Here is an 18,540-nt window from a genome sequence, read left to right on the forward strand (position 1 = left end):
ACCCACCGATGCTATAGAGAAAATGTAAATTTACCATTTACATTCGTACTACGTTGCGCTCTTTCATCCTCAACTTTGAAAACAGAAAATGATAGCCTACTTCCGGTTGTGCATTGGGCGCGTTGGAGCCGCCACTGCTGTTCATTCATAGCCTTCTGTGGTATATTTTGAGATAGTTTAACATTTTGCAACCTTTATAAGTATTTCATTTAAAAAAAAAATATATTTTTAAAATAATTTGAATGAAGATGAACTTCGCCAGCGCTGCTACTTAAGGGTTTCATTTAGCCTACATTTCCTCACATTTCATAGAGACAAGTGATAGCAAACTTAAGCTTTCACATCGCATCAAATCCATCTTAAGCTTCTTTAAGGGGCGTACATGTTCGCCTCCGTTACGCCCTCCAACAAATTCAAATGTTTGAAAAAGCCCGTGTCCGCAGCGCACGCACCATGGCACGCACCGAGCCGCAGTGGTTTCGGCGCTTCCCAGAATGCACTCGCCGTGCATCAGCGGGAAACCAAAATGGCGAATGCACAGGGCCAATATGAACCGTTTGTTATTTTCTGATGAAAGCATGATCCCCACACGTTTCTCAGACGGACTTTTGAGATAACTGTTTCCGCCGCAGCGCAGGGAGGACTCAGCGCGCGTAATCCTATCCATTCTTTTGTTCAGCGAGTGTTTGAAGACGCGGAGCGGACCCAATGAGGTATTGTTGTCATGTTTTTTTTGTCTGGTGGGGGTGTGGGTCCCTCCTCACCGGGTTTTTTTATGCCTCTTGTACTTCCATGCTAGCCCCCCAAGCTGCTAAATTAGCTTTAATTGCGTGGTGGAAATGCGCTCACATGCGGTGTTGACGCTCGGTTACGCGGGAGCTCGTGCCGACTGTGAGGCGCAGATGGGACGTGTTGCCTGTTGAAGGTCCTTGTGCTTTTACTTTACTGGTAAAAGCCGGTTAATTAACATTTTTGACAAGCTAGAACACGACGTCAAATCCCGGATGGCTAATTTGACCGTAACCTACGTTTATAGTTCGTTTATTACTCTATAAATGATGCTGAATGATCACGTTCCGCGTCTACACCATGAGAGGAAAACGACCCGCATTTGGGCTGCACAATATTTCCCGCAATTATCGCTATCGCAATGTCGGGGGACGTGCACTTCATCACTCTGTAATGCGACGTCACGGAGTCACTGCTTTTGAAGAACGCAGCCGAAAAAATGTGGCAACTTCAAATGTGCAAAAGTTCAGATTAGGAATAATATTCCTTGAGCAGCAGAATTAATTTTAACATTATTTTTCTTGGTGATTTTATATTTTCTTTAGTCTTGTTTCGACACAAATTGATGAAAAAATAAAATTGCTTAGGATTTTTTTTTTTTATTTATTTTTATTGCAATACACTGAAATATCTCATTATCTCTATCACAATAAAGAGTTCAGGTCTGTGTTGTCACGTCGCAAAGCATTATGGGATTTGCAGCAGACTTTTCCCATAATATACTAATAGAGGTCTTAGAACAGGGGTAGGCAACGTCAGGCCCGGGGGCCAAATCCGGCCCTCCAGCTTGAACCTCTGGCCCCCAAGATGAATTTGATAAATATTATTACAAATAAGAGATCAAATACCTGCTAAAGTCGGGGAGAGAGGGGGAAGATGCTTTGGTGGTTATTGTGTAAAAACTGTACCATGTAAATACAAAATGTGACTATGTACATATCAGTGTTAATTTCGTCGACTAAAATATTTAGTCTTAATTTTAGTCAAAGTGATATTTTCGACGACTAAAATTGGACTAAAACTAAATTTAAAGTTTTTCATGAGACTAAAACTATGACTAGAATGTCCAGATATTTTAGTCGACTAAAATAAGACTAAATAAAAATGAAAATGAGAGACTAAAATCATCCAAACTTCTATTGACCGTCTGAAAGAGCCTCAGATCATGTAAATCCTCTTTTAAAGGATCAGCTCTGAGCTTTGTTCATGTGGAGCAGCTCCATGAAGCAGAGGAACAACATTAAATATGATTATAATGAATATTATAAATGCAAAGTCGACTAAATTAGTCTTAAAGTTAGTCGACTAAATTGACATGCATTTTTAGTCGACTAAAACTCGACTAAAATTAAATTACATTTTAGTCAGAAGACTAAGACTAAAATAAAATATGTTGTCAAAATTAACCCTGGTATATATAGTCCATTTTGGGATTCAAAAATCGCCTGGACCGCCTGAACTGAGCACATTTTGTCCAGTTTGGCTTTACCCAGATCTAAAAGCTTTAAAAAAAAAAAAAAAAAAAAGCATCAGAATGGTGTCGAGAATGTAGATGAAAACATGACGACAACAAAATGCAAACAAAATAGCGAGTGAAACATGCGAGAAAGCAATAACGACAAAATGACAAACGGGTGAGAAAAAAGCGACAAGAAAACAGGACAACAAACCTACAAAAACACTTTAAAAATGTGACAAAAAAACGGCGCAACAGAAAAGTTCCAATCTCTTTCGTAGGTCTTAGCTCTCGGGGGGTAAGAGGTTTAAAAAAACATGATAATGTTTTTGCATAACATGGTTCTTTGGGCTTCATTGGGGAGGTTCGGCCCTTGGTGATTTGACGAGGATGAAAATCGGCCCTCCAAGACACAAACTTGCCAACCCCCGTCTTAGAAGGTGAAATACCTCAGTTGTTACATTTCAACACTGCAGTGTGTTTGATGTATTTACGGGAGTTGTTCCACTTTATATACAGTTTTGTAACTTGCATTTTTCCTCAGCTGAAAAAAGTTGTATGTTTAACAGAATTGCGAATGCTGTGACGGTTAGCGAAGATTCTGATGTAACGTTTATGAACGTTCCTTAACACCAGATATAATTCAAAACATGGAACAGAACATTATAGTGAAGGGTAAGGTATACTTTATTGATCCCTGTAGGGAAATTCATTTTCCGCATTTGACTCGTACAGCCGTGAGCAGCAGGCGTCGGCCGGTGGTGGGGGACCTATCTCCAGATGTGGAGCCAGCCTAATAGTCAGAAACACCTAGCTGAAGGATTAACCTACTTAATGGTAGGGGAAACTGGAGTAACACGGGGGGAACCTGCAAACTCCACACAGAAAGACTCCGTCTGGGGCTCAAACTCGGGACGTTCGAGCTGGGAAGCACGAGCGCTACCATGCCGACTAGGCCTGAAACAACTAATCAATTAATCGACAACTAATCAATTACTAAAATAGTTGTCAACTATTTTAGTAATCGATTAATCGTTTTCTAGTAAACACAGTAGAAAATAGAGCAAAAAAGACATGACAATTATGTATTTTGTACTTTGTTTTTATAGTTGGGGTCTGCAGTGTTTTGTACATTTTAAATTTCATAAGTATCTGTCTGTGTCTCATCCAATCACAAAGCAGCATTAGCACAAAGAGCCTCCTACAAACGTTTACTTTAAGTTTACTCCATTAACATGTCCTCAAGCGGCGCCACTTTAGCTCCATGTTAAAAAAAAAAAGCAATTGATCGATTAATCGTAAAAATAATCGGTGGATTAATCGAATACCAAAATAATCGTTAGTTGCAGCCTAATGCCGACCCAAGCGCTTCTTCTCGTATCTGAGCTCGGACCACTCTGATCATTACCAGTGACCAGTTGCTTGTTAACACCGCCTGGGTTCATGGACAAGGTTGACCAGTGTCCACAAACATGGCGATTTTCCAACAGTGAATTTATTACACTCCATCCATTTTTCATTTCATTTATTTATTTAATATGGACATCGCAATTACATTTATTGGACGAGCCAGATGTATTGTTTAAAGTGTTATAGCACATGTGCTAATTTTCAACACCTGTCCAAACTCAATTGTTGACGGACATGTCATTTTTTACCACATTGTCTGACACTAATGCGCAGGTTGCGATTAGATGTGCAATACAAGTTTTGAGATATAGACTCACCGCTCACATTGCACCTAATCCATTTAGAAGCATCACTTTAGTAGCTTTTCACATAATAAATCCTTATGGAGGGACTTTTTTTTATTTTAAAACTATTAAGAATAATAGAATAATCATAATTTATATATAGTAAAAAATGAAAGAGTCAAGTAAAAAAACAATGAAGCTGGACTCGATATTGACATGTACAAAAGCAATAGGAATTGGTGGATTTGCTAATGTACAATAAGGCAACAGGTGGAGTGTGACTCAGTGTTAATTTCGTCGACTAAAATTTTTAGTCTTAATTTTAGTCAAAGTGATATTTTTCACGACTAAAATTGGACTAAAACTAAATTAAAAGTTACTCATGAGACTAAAACTATGACTAAAATGTCCAGATGTTTTAGTCGACTAAAATAAGACTAAATAAAAATGAAAGGGAGAGACTAAAATCATCCAAACTTCTATTGACCGTCTGAAAGAGCCTCAAATCATTTAAATTCACTGCCAAATGAACAGCTCTGAGCTTTATTCATGTGGAGCAGCTCCATGAAGTCGAGGACCACGATTGATTAAATATGATTATAATGAATATTATAAATATAAGTCGACTAAATTAGTCTTAATTTTAGTCGACTAAAACTAGACTAAAATTGAAAAGCTTTTTTTGACTAAATCTCGACTAAAATTAAATTACATTTTAGTCAAAAGACTAAGACTAAAATAAAATATGTTGTCAAAATTAACACTGGTAGCATGTAGTGTGAATTATTTATTACCTAATGAATTCCATCAAATGACCGCAGCCCCACTCGATATTGTGTATTATTTACTCTCATGTATGTCTGGCATGTCGGCCGGAGGCTGCAGCTTACGAACATAATCACCTGTTGTTCCTGTCTACTAGAGAGGAAAAATGCCTTGAGCGCGGCTCTGGCTGCGTTTTGTAACGGTGTTTGTTCGTGTTGCCGTTTGCAGAGACTCCGGGGTTGTCGATCACCTTGCCGTCCATCCCCACTCGCCCCTGTCCCTGCCCCCTCCGGAGTATGGAGATGAGCACATGGCCTACCGGTTCTCCGAGGGGCAGGATGTGCTCGCCCGCTGGTCTGATGGACTCTTCTACCTGGGAACTGTCACCAAGGTTTGTTCACAGAGCGAAACAGCACCAGGATGGTCAGAAACATAATAATTGTGTCTTTTCCACCTTCAGATTGACCATGAAAAGCAGCGGTGCTTTGTGGTGTTTGAAGACCGCTCCAAGTCCTGGGTTCTCTGGAAAGACATCCAGACAGGTATGGGTATGTATTCTTCACTAAACTTTATCCACGAAAACGTTGTATTCCAATGTATATTAGGGATGTAACAATGCACTCAAGGCCCGATTCCATTAGATTTTTGATTTTAAGTTTCCGATTTCAATTTTGTTTTATTCTTTTTTATTTTTTCTCAATGAAAACAACTAATTTTATAACAATCTATTTTAATATCTGCATTTTTGTCTTTTTATCAAACTGTAGCCGTTCTTTTATTTTTTCGATTGACGTTAAATTGATTTTTAATGAATCGTTACATCCTTAATGTGTGTCATTTTGTATGTAAACCAATTTTTGGTAATGTTGGTGCTTGTCAGTATTCCTTAGCTCTTTCACTGTCCACACCCAGCTTAGTCTTATCTGCTGGATATTGCAGTTGGCAGTTAACTGTTGGTTGAACAATACACACACAAACAACAGCAGTGTTGTTTTAATTATATTACAGGTTTCAGTCGGTAAACGGTGATATTTGTGTCCTACTGTCTAAATGAGGGATGCCAAAGATGCGCCCCCAGGCCACATCTGGACCCCGAAAAATAATCTCAATTTACAAATTGTATTTTTTAATGATTATATTTAAACCCATTCTGCAGCACAAGTGCAAGTATTTGCAGTAAACTCTGCTGCATTACATCGCTGATCAGCTTTTGATTAGTTCTACTGGACATTTGTAATTAAAGTACAAATCATTGAGATCTCATTATATCGTTAATCAAATCAACACCTCACTATTTGTTTTGTTTGTTGAGTCTAATAAAGACTCTTTGGTGCCATTTTGCAATTTCAATGTTCAATGTCCTTTTATCACTATTATCTTATACATTTAAAATATTCTTCAAATCATATTTTAATGTTTGGGCAGCGCTATAATGGCACTAATCTACTGACTTGTGCATACATTTGTCCTATATGCTTAATTTTCCGTCTACTCTTGTCATTGTCTGTAGAAATTGTGTATTGTGCGTGCCTGAATATATCACTTTAGTAGAACCAGCTTTACAGGCAGCATCATCAGTTTATAATGTGTTTTGTCTGATTTTAAGGTGATGAAGATGATGAGGACGAAGAGGACGAGGACATTGTTTGCTCCATTTGTCAGGACGAAACGTCCGACGAGCCCAATGAGATCGTCATCTGTGACCAGTGCGGACAAGGTGCTTTGCAGTCCTGCTCTTCAGCTGCACTTTTAACCTCTGTCATCAATAACTTGTATTTAATAAGGTCCTGCTCCGTCTCTTAGGTTACCACCAACTCTGCCACACTCCCATCATCGATGCTGCTGTCATCGACTCTGACGCCAAGTGGCTTTGCTCGGAGTGCTTATCCAAGGTATTGACTTTAGATACCAGCAGTCATGGTGCTTAAAAGCCTGTTCTGTCCTTGCACAATAACAACAGGGGAGCTCCTGCTGACCTGCAGTGTGTGATGATGCCCATTGTAGTCTTGTGGGTGGGTCATAGTTAATTATGCTTTTACTGGGCTTTTATGACTACTTTTGACCTCTTAGCCTTGATATTCCTGTAGTTAGGCGACCATGCATATGTCGGAGTGGGGGCATTTTCATGATGTTTCTTCGTGTTGTACAGTCTTTACTCTGATTACCATGTTTGCAGACACACAGGGGTTTTGTATTCTTTGCTTTGCTGGTGGCTGTTGCACAAAAGGAGGAGGTGCGCACTCTGCTGGCCTAAAGCATAACAGCTTTTTATTAGTCCATTCAAAACACTTGTTATTTCAATTTACTATGAATAAATAAGACAAAGGGTCATTAAGTACTTGTAAAAGTCTAAACAAAGCCTAATGAAGGACCTTTTAAATAGCTGTTCTTGTGCAAATACAATTATATGCAGTTGTACCAAACGCCAGCGACCAGAGCTGCAGAGCAAAATAATAAGTTGTGTACCCGCTAACATGCTAACATGCACAGGAGAGGGTTTGACCATGAAAAGAATCAGAACCAGTTTGGTCAAGTCAACTGGAATGAGCCTGCTATCATTCAAGGACCTGCAAACGAAATGTCATTTTCATATAAATTCTGCCATACCGCACACAAAGTAAGTCAGATGTTTCTTCTTGTTGTTTTGCAGAGGGCGAGCTCGCACCGGAGAATCCCCACGCGTTACCACGACCCCGAGCCTGTGGAGATGGATAACTCCGGGCTGCATTTATCGTTCCCTTACGACCCCAATGAGCTGGTGTGGGACCCGGGCCACAAGACCAACATGCAGCAGTGCTACTGCTACTGCGGGGGGCCCGGAGAGTGAGTGCTGCGCTCAATAGGCTCATGTGTTAGTGCAGCGGAGATGTTTTTCACCATCAAGTAGGGCTGCACGATATTGAAGTAACTACCGATATTGCGATATTTCACAAAACCATTTCAACACAATATGTTCCTTTCTAGTTAAACATAAATTATATGTTGTAGTAATTGTAGTTATTCCTCAATTTGTGTCAAAACAAGACTTAAAAAGACACAACAGCACCACAACAAGACTAAATTAGGAAATGTTGGTTACACTTTATTTAGCCTTAGTAAATGATGAGTTTACACTTAATTCATCATGAACATTTCACTAGTTAAATGTGACTAACACTTAATAACTACTTGACAATGAATAAGTTTAGTTTGTGAACTGTTCATTATGAGTTAGACATTAACTGGCGTAGTTAAGTAGTTATTAAGTCTTAAAGCAGTACTAAGTAATTTGTTAAATAAAAATAAATCCTTTTCGTAGTCCTTGTGGGGGTAATACAAGTGTTTATGGGATGATTGGAGGGTTTTTCATCTCCCCCTGGAGATGAAAAACCATGATTGCAACTTGACTGCCACCGGACCGGAGCCACCAATACACACTAATGGAATCACGAAGAAGAAGCTAACATGCGAACGGGCAAAGCTAACTGCGGGCTAACGTCACTTTAAACAGTATTTACAGCCAAGTTTGAGTGAAAAAAAATATTTCCATTGTATTATTGGATGCACAGTAACCCTCTCTCCCTTCGCCTTTCCTGTCAGCGTCGTATTTACTCTCCAAGACAATTAATAAGTTAAAAAATCATAACTTGCTACGACACCTGCAGTTGCGCTTATGGCCTCTAGGGGCAAGAGTTACTTATTACTGCTTTAAGTGTTAATTCATCATTTATTAATGCTAAATTAAGTCTGGTTATTATAAAATGTTAGTTTAACTAAAACTTTTAAGTAGATCACTTACAATTCAGTGCATTTTAGCAAATAAAAGCGCGTCGATCTCCGTCCGATGAAGACTGAAGTGATGTTGCGATATATTGTGGTTTCTCGCGATACGGATATTGCGCCGCCTAATATCACAATAAGATATTTTTTGCGATATATTGTGCAGCTCTACTAAAAAAGCCTTGAGCAGGGAGTTGTACCGTCCTGCTTTCCCAACATTGCCCTAAGCTAACTGCTAAATGTTAACCTTTGCTCCTCATTGTGTGTCTTTGCAGCTGGTACCTGAAGATGATGCAGTGCAGCCGGTGTCAGCAGTGGTTCCACGAGGCCTGTCTCCACAGTTTACAAATGCCCATGCTGTACGGAGACCGGTGAGGCTTTTTAAAGGATTTACAGGGGAATCTTTACTTCATCACGAAACCAGCGGCGTTCATGTTTTCTCTCCATTGCAGGTTTTATCTGTTTGTGTGCTCTGTGTGTAACCGTGGACCTGAATACCTCACACGGCTGCCTCTGACATGGTAAACCGAATCAAAATAATCACGCTTGTGTTTGTTTATATAAACGCCATACAGTCTCTGTCGCTTTAAAACCCAAAAACCTGAGCGTATGTTTCTCTGTGTTTCGCCGCAGGGAGGACGTGACTCACCTCAGCCTGTACAACCTCAGCGTCATCCACAAAAAGAAGTATTTCGACTCCGAGTTGGACCTGATGGTTTATATCAATGACCACTGGGATCTGCTGCAGCTCGGAGAGGCAAGTCCACATGTTACACCAGTCAGGCGAGGAGTGGGGGCTCCCAGAGGTCACGAGCACTGTCGGGGGGTTAAAGGGATATTTCAGGATTTTTGACATAGGGCCTCATTTCCTAGTTATCCAGAGTGTTGCTGATTTCTGGAGATATATTTTTTTGTAATTCATGCAGTTCTTATGTTTGAAGAGTTTCGTGGCGCTAGGCTAATGAAAGGCTCACGCATTTCTACGCTATCAGCTAGCCTGCATTAAAAACAGTCTGACCCGCTCCACAGAGCGCCTGACTAACCATATAAATGTCTGTCCATAGAATCATTTTAACCATTTTGCATTTAAAAGAACTTATATTTCAGCAGCATCAGCTTCATTGTTGTATAAGCTATGCAGTGATCTGCTAGAAAATAGTCCCTCAAAATGCGATCATTCACGTGATGCAAGGTCGGTTATATTCCAAAAATTATTCTATCGACACAGACATTTATATGGTTAGTCTGGTGTGATTTGTGGAGTGCGTAAGACTGTTTTTAATGCAGGCTAGCTGATGCCATAGAAATGCGCTAACCTTGCACTAGCCTAGCACCACGAAACTCTTCAAATGTAAGAACTGCATGAATTACAAAAAAAAAAAAACTCCAGAAATCGGCACACTCTGGATAACTAGGAAATGAGGCCCTATGTCAAAAAACCTGAAATATCCCTTTAAGTCTTACCTTTGAAACATGTGAGCTTCTCTTTTCACTGTCATGTGTGATAATGACTTAATATTGAAAATGTTTTGCAAATGGCTGTTGACAAGCAGGTCTCCGGCTGACACTGTTAGCCACAGTTGTCGTCACCTTTTTTCAACATGATTCACTTGGAGTCAGTGTGTTTTGGCTGCTTTAGCATCTCGCGGCAAGGCTAGCAAAAGTTACAACGAAAGTGCATCAGGTGTATTACATCGTCTTAGATGTTCAATTCCAGGTCTTAAAGGTATTTAAGAGACTTATATTTCACATTGTACACACAAACATATGCCTGCTGGATGATTTAGGAAATTTATCACCTTGGGATTTTGTTAAGATCAGCAACATTAACGACTTATTTCACAATAACCGTGTTATATATGAAGAGTAGCATTGGTATTTGAGCATACTATAACCCCAAACACTGACTTGTAAGCACTAAAGCAGCAAATGTAGGAATGGCGGCTCCTGGGACTTGTGTTTCAGGTGCTCGTGCTGCCGTGATACAGAAGTTTAGCTTTGCACAGTTTACTGTTGTATTTTGAATGCTTCGGTCTAGCTTGACGGTTTAGCGCGTCTTCTCCCTCGGGGGTACAGTGTGTTTACCTTCCTTCACTTAACCCCCAAGTTCCTGTTACAATTTCAGATTCAGAAAGTTTGCACTAAACATCGGCTGCTGCAGGTGTCACTGCTTACCGAAGTGGCAAATGAGGGCCATGTTTTCTGAAAAATGCTCAACATAATCAGGGGTGGAGAAGTTTGTTGAAGAGTTCAGCCTAATCACATGCGCTCCTGTTTGCAGTTCGCTGATACTCCCACATCCGAGCGCTTCGAGTACGTCCTGGAGGCTCTCACCAACAACCACAGCATGTAAGTCTATTCCCTTTTATCTCGAGTGGGCTCCTCTCCGTTTGCTCCCTGACCTCTCCCTGACCTCTCCCTGATGATCTGCATTACGAGCAGGTTCATGTCCGGGAAAGAGGTGAAGAAAAAGAAGCACTTGTACGGCCTGAGGTTCCGCTTCCCCCCGGCCCCGCCCAACGCCGACGAGCCCCCCGGCCGCATGATGGAGGAGGCCTCGCACGAAATCACCATCAAGGGCTGCAAGTCCACCAAGACCCTGTCCAACTCCAGGTCTGTCCCACGGCAACGATAGGATGCTGTTTTTTTTAGCCCTGATTTAGTTTTGTAAATTATTGCCTTTTGTTTTTTAAGGACGAGAATTAAGCAAGATGGACTCTTTAGAACTTCTTATCATGTTAGCATGTTCTCTCATCAAAAACATACTTGCAGCTGTGTATTTCAAGCCGCTAGCGCATCTTTGAGTGATCTTTGAATCGTCGCCAGTGGCTGTACTTGTGCAGTGGCAGCAGACAAAAAGGGGAATATGTTTTTTTTTTTTTTTTTCATCATACTGTACATACAGTATATTTAGTTTTAGCGGTTTTATTTTTTATTTTGACTAACTGTGTAGGTTTTGCCTGATTTGATGTAAGGATAAAGTACAGGGGAAAAGAAATGTGGCTTTGATACAGTGAATCTAAATGTCTGGTTAAGGAACGTCCCCCCCTTAAAAAGAGCTGCCAGCAGAACTCTCCCATTACTATCACGTCTGCTCAATGCGTCCGTTACATGCTGCACACGTGCAATATTTTGTGAACCCTCGCTAAATTTAACCTGTTTTTGTTGTTGTAGAAACTTCCACTTGTTAACCAACGGCACAGAGAAGAAGAAAAAGAAAAAGAAGAAAAAGAGGAAGCAGGAGAGCCGCTCTCTGGAGCCCCGGCCCCAGCGCTCCAGCGCACACTTGTCCCAGGTGCGTTCACGGCCACTGTCCACAGCCTCCAGCACACGCACGGAAACAATGCTCTAATCCTGCTCATGTCATTCCACAGGAAATGAGGAAGCCTTTAGAGGCCCACTCCAGGGATCGATTCCCTGCTATCAAGTAAGTGAGACTGTTTTTTTCCCCCTGAAATGTCACTAACTTTGGTGTTCGCTTCATTGTTTTCCATGTTCTAACTGGGTTTGATCTGTGTGCACCAGGAGTGACAGGCCTCTGTGTCGAACCTCAGACGTAGAATCTATAGGAGCCTTGAGCACCTCAGAAACTACCTCAACTAGCATTTCAAGACCGTCGAGGTAGGTTTTAAGCACGGGTCGAAATGCTGTTAACAAGACCAGGACTAAACTTGAACCAGACTTAAATATGGCTAAACCAGAACTAATTCAAAGGAACATAAAACATGTTGTCTCAAAATGTAACAAAGCCTGCATGAGAAACACTGGTTTCTGTCGCGAGTAGTTTAGTCTTACTCTGCATCCACTTCACTCCTTTTGTTTTTCCTTGGTGTCAGAATGCCAATATAAATGAATTGTAATCAAATCAAAATCACACGTTTGTATATAAATTGTATACGTTGCATTAATGTAATATGATATGATGTCCGGGCAGGTGAAAACATAATTATTATTTGTTTTTTCTCCCTTAAAGGAATAGGCCACCATTTTTACACACCGAGATATGTTCTTACCTCAGCTTTGACGAGTTCATTTGTGCATGTCTGGTCCTTCAGTCACGTAAACACAGCGCAGACGGCGTTAGCATTTAGCCTCTCCCTCTCTCCTCTATAGCTCCAAAACAGGTCAAGATAGAAGCTACCAAGCTCTTCCACGTTTTCCCTATTTAAATATGGTTACGTGAAGTGTTCCACTACAAAGTATAATTACATAAAATTTAACAATGTGGATTTTCTAAGCAGATAAAAGGGGGAACTATATTGTAAGGCGTAATAATACCAGGAGTAGTTCGAAATTTGCGCAGTAATATCTTCACTTTACTGTGAGGACGCCGAAGGGGGGGAAGGGATCTTTTGAACAGCCTGATTTGACCTTGTAGTGACCCAGCGGCTGTCTGAGTAAACAGCATGGCATCTTTACTTTCCATCACGGTGGTCTTTACAACGCTCCAGGATCCACTGTTTTGTAGGTTTTCTGGTGAGAGAACCTACAAGCAGTGAAAACCTTCCAAACAATTGATCCGGGGGCGTCCAAGAGACCACTGTGATGGAAAGTAAAGGTGCCATATTGTTCACTCATACAGCCACTTGGTCACTACAAGGTCAAATACGCAGAAATAACTTCTTTTTCTCCAGATAAAAAGTTACATAATGCACCTGAGCGGAAAAAAATGTTTTTGCACTAACTTCTAGCTTATTCAAACACTAAACATCCACAATCCCCTCTGAGCAAGTCTCTGTAATGAAAATTCCAACAAAATATAACCATAAAGTCTTTCTGGTTCAATTCATTAGTAACGTTTTGTCGAAAATAAAGACAATTTTGGCCATTTTTATGCATAAAGTGCCTTATTTGTTTGGCAGTAAAGTAAAATTAAGCAAAAGTTTAAAATAGAAACTTGAAACTTCCTTAAAACTGAAGTACATTTTATTTTTCCTCTTAATTTCACTCCTTCCCTTTATTCCCTTGCAGCCTCTGTAGCTCCAACAGGACGCGCCCCGCAGCCAGCAGCGTCACCCCCCTTAGCTCTCCTCCGTTAAAACGAAAGCGAGGACGTCCCAGGAGAAGCGTCCCGCCCCCTAACCCGGAGATCCCGCCTCCCCCCAGCAGCAGCGAGGTGGACCCCCCGGCCACCGCCGCAGAGCTGTTCATCCCGCGGCACGGCCTCCCCTCCACGGACATAATCCACGGCATGGACCCCAACAGCCAGCTCTCCCACCTCCGCAGCTCCATCAGCAGCTACTTCGGCCCGGCGGGGCGCCTGGCCTGTGGGGAGAAGTACAAAGTGCTGGCCCGCCGCGTCACCATGGACGGGAAGGTGCAGTACCTGGTGGAGTGGGAAGGAGTCACCGCTTCGTAGAGACTGTTTCGACAGCGACGCAGCGGCGCTCTCGTGCCTGTGTTAAGGAATACAAGCGGTTAAGAAGCTCGCCTTGGACAATTGAGTCAGGAGTTTTGCTTTGTGGGCCACTACTTGCCTTTGGGACAGCTTAACATACAGTGACATACAGTGGGTTCAGAAAGTTTTTGGTCTTTTAATTCTTTTTTTCATTAATATTAAATCATCTTCTATTGATGAAAAAAATGTATAGAACAGTTTTCCAAGTCGTCATCTGCACTGTTTGTCTTTTTAAAGAGGAGGCTTTGTCACAATACATTTACAGTAGCTTCAGTATGAAGGAATGACATTGGTGAACAAAAATTTCAAATTGCAAGTAATTAATCCTACAACAAATACAGATCCATCCCACTACTCTCAATCATAGTGGCTTCATACATAACGGTTTAGTTCTGTGGTGATTTTCAATCCTTTATATAGAACCCTCTATATAAGCCTGAATATTGTTTTAAGTTTACAGAAATAAAAATAATCTGTATTCACCGTGACACAAGCATAAATGTTAGGGTCCGAGTAACTTCCTGAACCCGCTGTCCGAGCATTTCAATTGCCCCACCGTTGTTTTGTGATGCTAGATTTTGTCTCTGCCATTGCGATTGTTGTGGAGCAAAAAAAAAGAAAAAAAAAAGCTGTGCTGCTGCAAATGTTTATTTTATATAGAGTTCTACATTTATAATTATATCCTTTTCTTTTATTTAGGGAGCGCTTGCACCTAATATTTAGCTTTGAAACAAGGCAGTAGCTTGTATCCCAGTTCAAAGTTCTCGCTTCCGAAGCCAACAAAGATGACATTTTGTACGCCGTGATAAATGGAGGAAACTCGAGTCAATTATCCTCAAGTGCAGAGTTTGAACCCATAATACTCAAATCAAATTTTGTTTTCAACATAAATTTAATTAGGGCTGCCGAATCGAACTTTTTGTTGAGTGGTTGCTTATAGTAAATTGCAAAGACTAGATATTCAAGCAGAACGATATCCATTTGTTATAAACAACAAAATACCTTCTGGATGAAAACGGATAGCCCTGCATTTTTTGATTTGTGTATTAGTTTAGGTCATTTCTTTTTCCAGCGTTCTCTCAAATGTTACTACTCCCGGACACGTTTCAATTGTGTTAAGTGTAATATATTGATTTCATTATACTTAAATATTTATCCAAAATTGTGCTGCTGTAACTCTAAAAAAAAAAGAAAAAAAAACACCAAATATGCTCAAAACACCAGCTTCAAATGCTTATTGAATTTATATATAACTATTATCAATATCCTGTGACCTGAAAACAAAAAAGCTTCACTTCCATTTAAAAAGGTGCCGTTGTAATGACTTCAAATTGGGATGCTCTCTCTGATGAAACCTTGTGGTATTTTATAACCGTTCCAATTATGTTTTTGTGATTTTTTACTCAATCATTTCAACTCCGTATGTTTCATAGACTGTCAAGAATGGACTAAGTGTGGGTGGCTTCCCTCCTAGAGTTTAGCACGGGCTAACTGAAGCTCGTTCATGCTAGCAATTTGGTTGGGTGTTTGGCGCCAGCCCCATTATTTAGATAAGAGCGAAGATAGAAATAGAAAAACAAAAAAAATGAGGACGATGTTGCGAGTGTTTTGACAAATACGTGGAGGTCTGAATGACGAGCCTGTGTTCGATCATGACATGGAGGGACAGTAAGTTTCAATCGAAAGCTTCCGGAGCCTGCTGCCATTTCCTTACAGCTTCAGGGAGAGGGAGGCTATAGTCAGTCCATTCTTCGTTTGCAGTCTACTTTCATCTAATCTAAGGAGCAAGCAGTTTGTTCTTTCACCAAATCGTGTCAAAACAATAAAATGGAAATAACAAAAAACTATGCCTAAAACTAAACTTTTTCACATTTTTAAGTTACCATTTGTTTTTGGCGTCCGGCTCTGTTCGCCAAAATGTGTAAATCTGTGTAATTGCAGCGTTATTTCGATGATAGTTTTGCAATAAACTCTGCAGCCCTAACGTCAAACTAAGTGTTACAGCTTGATCAAAATATAGTATTATGTCCACATTTATTTCTTGCGGTTTGTTGTGCTTGTACTTTTGTATTAATTTGAACTCTTTTGTGGAGGTAATCAGCCTAACTAAAGTGTTGGTTTTCATTTAGATCAAGTGAAGTCCATATTTTAGGCTTCCCTCTGTTTTCCGCCAGTGTTATCTATTTTTATTTGTTCAGCGACTGGCTCCATAAGGCTATTATCAAGCCAAAGAATCATTCATGCAATTTTTGTTACAAGCTTCTATTTGCATCTGTACATCGCTGTGGAGATGACATGTTATTTTTGAACCTGTTTTCTAAAGAATACATATTTTCAATTGACAAAAAGCTTTGTGTAATGTTTTTGAGAATTGGAATGTTTCCTAATAGCATATTCATTTGTTTGAAACCCAATGCCAAAAAAAGCATATAAGGGGGATCGCCGTATCGTCCCGTCCGAGTCTCTGGTGGGCAACGCAAATGTATTGAATCGATGATAGTTCTATGATGGGTCAAAACAATGTTCACAAACAGAGCATTGCTTCTGTAAAAAGACCTGTGATTTAAATAAACAGCTCTTCACGCCTAGAAAAATCAGCTGTTTGCCCACCATTCACCAAAACATCCGGTGAAAATTGAGGAAACAATAACAGCGATCCTCCCTGTACCACGTAATGTTTTACAACAGCTCAGTTGCTGAGCTAAATGTAAAATCAGTGTAGGGCTGAAAGATATATCGTTATCTTATCGATATCAAGATATGAACATTCAAAACATAAGATCAAAAAAGCAATATAGATTTTCATCAATAAAACTGCACTCTTTTGTGTTATGTTTTTATTTTTTTGAAAAGTACTTGGTTTTCACTGAACCCATAGTTATATCGTATCGAGATATCTTTTTAATATTGAGACATGAAATATTGTCCCTATCATTCAGCCCTAAATCAGTGTCTGGAATGTTCTGCAATGTGGCTTTAACCTCTTAAACCCCACCTTGTCTCCAGTTCGGCTTTAACCAAATCTACTCGACTGGAGCTTACAGCCTATTGGCCTCATTTGAAAGCAGACCAACAAAACTGACCTAAACTGATCTTTTTCCTTGCGTTGTTGCCATGTTGTCTTCACCTTTGAGGGTTTTTTTTTTCATCGTTTTTAGTTGTCACTTTTTAGTTGAGTTTCCATCACATATTTTGTTGCATTTGACTTGCTCTTTTGTCTTTTTTATTTATTTATTTATTTTCAGTCCCCCCAAATAACCTTTTATACACTGCTCACAAAATCTTAGGGCACACTCAAAAAACACAATGTAACTCCAAGTCAGTCAAATTTCTGGGATATCAGACTGTCCAGTTAGGAAGCCACGCTTATTGTGAATCAGTTTCACTTGGTGTTGTGGAAATTAAACAGACAACAGGTGGAAATGAGAGGCAATTAGCAAGATCACTCCAAAAGAGGAATGGTTTTGCAGGTGGTGACCACAGACCATTTTCCTGTCTTCATCCTTTGTACCGTATTTTTGGAACACTTTTGCATGTGTCCAGTGTTCTCACCACTAGAGGCATCATGAGGAGCATCTACAACCCACAGAAGTCGCTCAGGGAGTGATGCTCATCCAAAATGGCACATCCATTCGTGCTGTGGCAAGAAGGTTTGCTGTGTCTCCCAGCGCAGTGTCCAGAGCATGGAGGAGATACCAGGAGACAGGCCAGTACACCAGGAGACCTGGGGGGGCGACCGAGGTCAACAACCCAGCAGCAGGACCGATATCTGCTCATTTGTGCACGGAGAAACAGGAGAAGCACTGCCCGAGCCCTACAAAATGACCTCCAGAGGGCCACAAATGTGCATGTTGGTCCTCAAACGGTCAGAAACCGACTCCATGAGGGGGGTATGAGGGCCCGACGTCCACAAGTTGGGCCGGTGCTTACTGCCCAACACCGTGCAGCCCGATTGGCATTTGCCCGAGAACTCAGCGATTGGCAGATTGGCCAATGGTGCCCTGTGCTCTTCACGGATGAGAGCAGGTTCACCCTGAGCACATGTGACAGACGTGACAGAGTCTGGAGACGCCCTGGAGAACGTTCTGCTGCTGCAACATCATCCAGCATGACCGGTTTGGTGGTGGGTCAGTGATGGTCTGGGGAGGCATTTCATTGGAGGGCCGCACAGCCCTCCATGTGCGAGCCAGAGGTTCCCTGACTGGCATTGGGGACCGGGATGAGATCCTCAGACCTATTGTAAGACCATATGCTGGTGCTGTGGGCCCTGGGTTCCTTCTGATGCCTGATAATGCCAGGCCACATGTGGCAAGAGTGTGTCAGCAGGTCCTGCATGATGAAGGTATTGAGGTTTTGGACTGGCCTGCCCGTTCCCCAGACTTAAATCCAATAGAGCACATCTGGGACATCATGTCTCGGTCCATCCATCACCGCCACGTCGCACCACAGACTGTCCAGGAGCTGACTGATGCTCTAATCCAGGTCTGGGAGGAGATCCCTCAGGAGGACATCCGTGGTCTCATCAGGAGCTGCCCAGGCGTTGTAGGGAGTGCATTCAGGCACGTGGAGGCCACACACACGACTGAGGATGATACAGACTCGTTTGGAGGAATTTCTACAGAATTTGGATCAACCAGTGACCTGATTTGTCACTTTGATTTTGACTATAATTTTGGATC

At 41.1% G+C, this 18,540-nt stretch overlaps 1 protein-coding gene and 1 long non-coding RNA gene across 3 annotated transcripts in view; one reads left to right on the forward strand and one right to left on the reverse strand.

Annotated features, from left to right (window-relative positions):
• LOC306973283 overlaps window positions 1–18,540 on the reverse strand; it is a 245,424-nt gene that overhangs the window by 24,110 nt on the left and 202,774 nt on the right. The gene's annotated exons all lie outside the window — the stretch shown is intronic.
• Window positions 462–14,195, forward strand: mtf2 (metal response element binding transcription factor 2). Of its 2 annotated transcripts, none has more exons than XM_079570144.1 (15): window positions 462–713; window positions 4,933–5,095; window positions 5,165–5,246; window positions 6,311–6,421; window positions 6,508–6,596; window positions 7,355–7,527; window positions 8,739–8,834; window positions 8,916–8,984; window positions 9,097–9,220; window positions 10,745–10,812; window positions 10,906–11,076; window positions 11,638–11,758; window positions 11,838–11,890; window positions 11,989–12,084; window positions 13,435–14,195. In XM_079570144.1, the coding sequence occupies exons 1-15, from the start codon at window positions 709–711 to the stop codon at window positions 13,820–13,822; spliced, it is 1,809 nt and encodes a 602-aa protein (XP_079426270.1). In that variant the 5' UTR covers window positions 462–708; the 3' UTR covers window positions 13,823–14,195. The 2 variants fall into 2 exon arrangements, with proteins under 2 accessions (XP_079426270.1, XP_079426269.1); XM_079570143.1 differs by having other exon boundaries at window positions 5,165–5,252; window positions 13,435–14,194.

This window comes from Gobius niger, assembly GCF_951799975.1.
Source record: "Gobius niger genome assembly, chromosome: 13".
NCBI classification, from domain to species: Eukaryota; Metazoa; Chordata; class Actinopteri; order Gobiiformes; family Gobiidae; genus Gobius; species Gobius niger.

Bases quoted from the DNA above. Each gene is read 5' to 3' on its own strand.
- mtf2 (XM_079570143.1), top strand. The intron at 7,528-8,738 runs GTGAGTGCTGCG...GTGTCTTTGCAG, and splicing joins TACTGCGGGGGGCCCGGAGA to CTGGTACCTGAAGATGATGC. The intron at 10,813-10,905 runs GTAAGTCTATTC...CATTACGAGCAG, and splicing joins CTCACCAACAACCACAGCAT to GTTCATGTCCGGGAAAGAGG.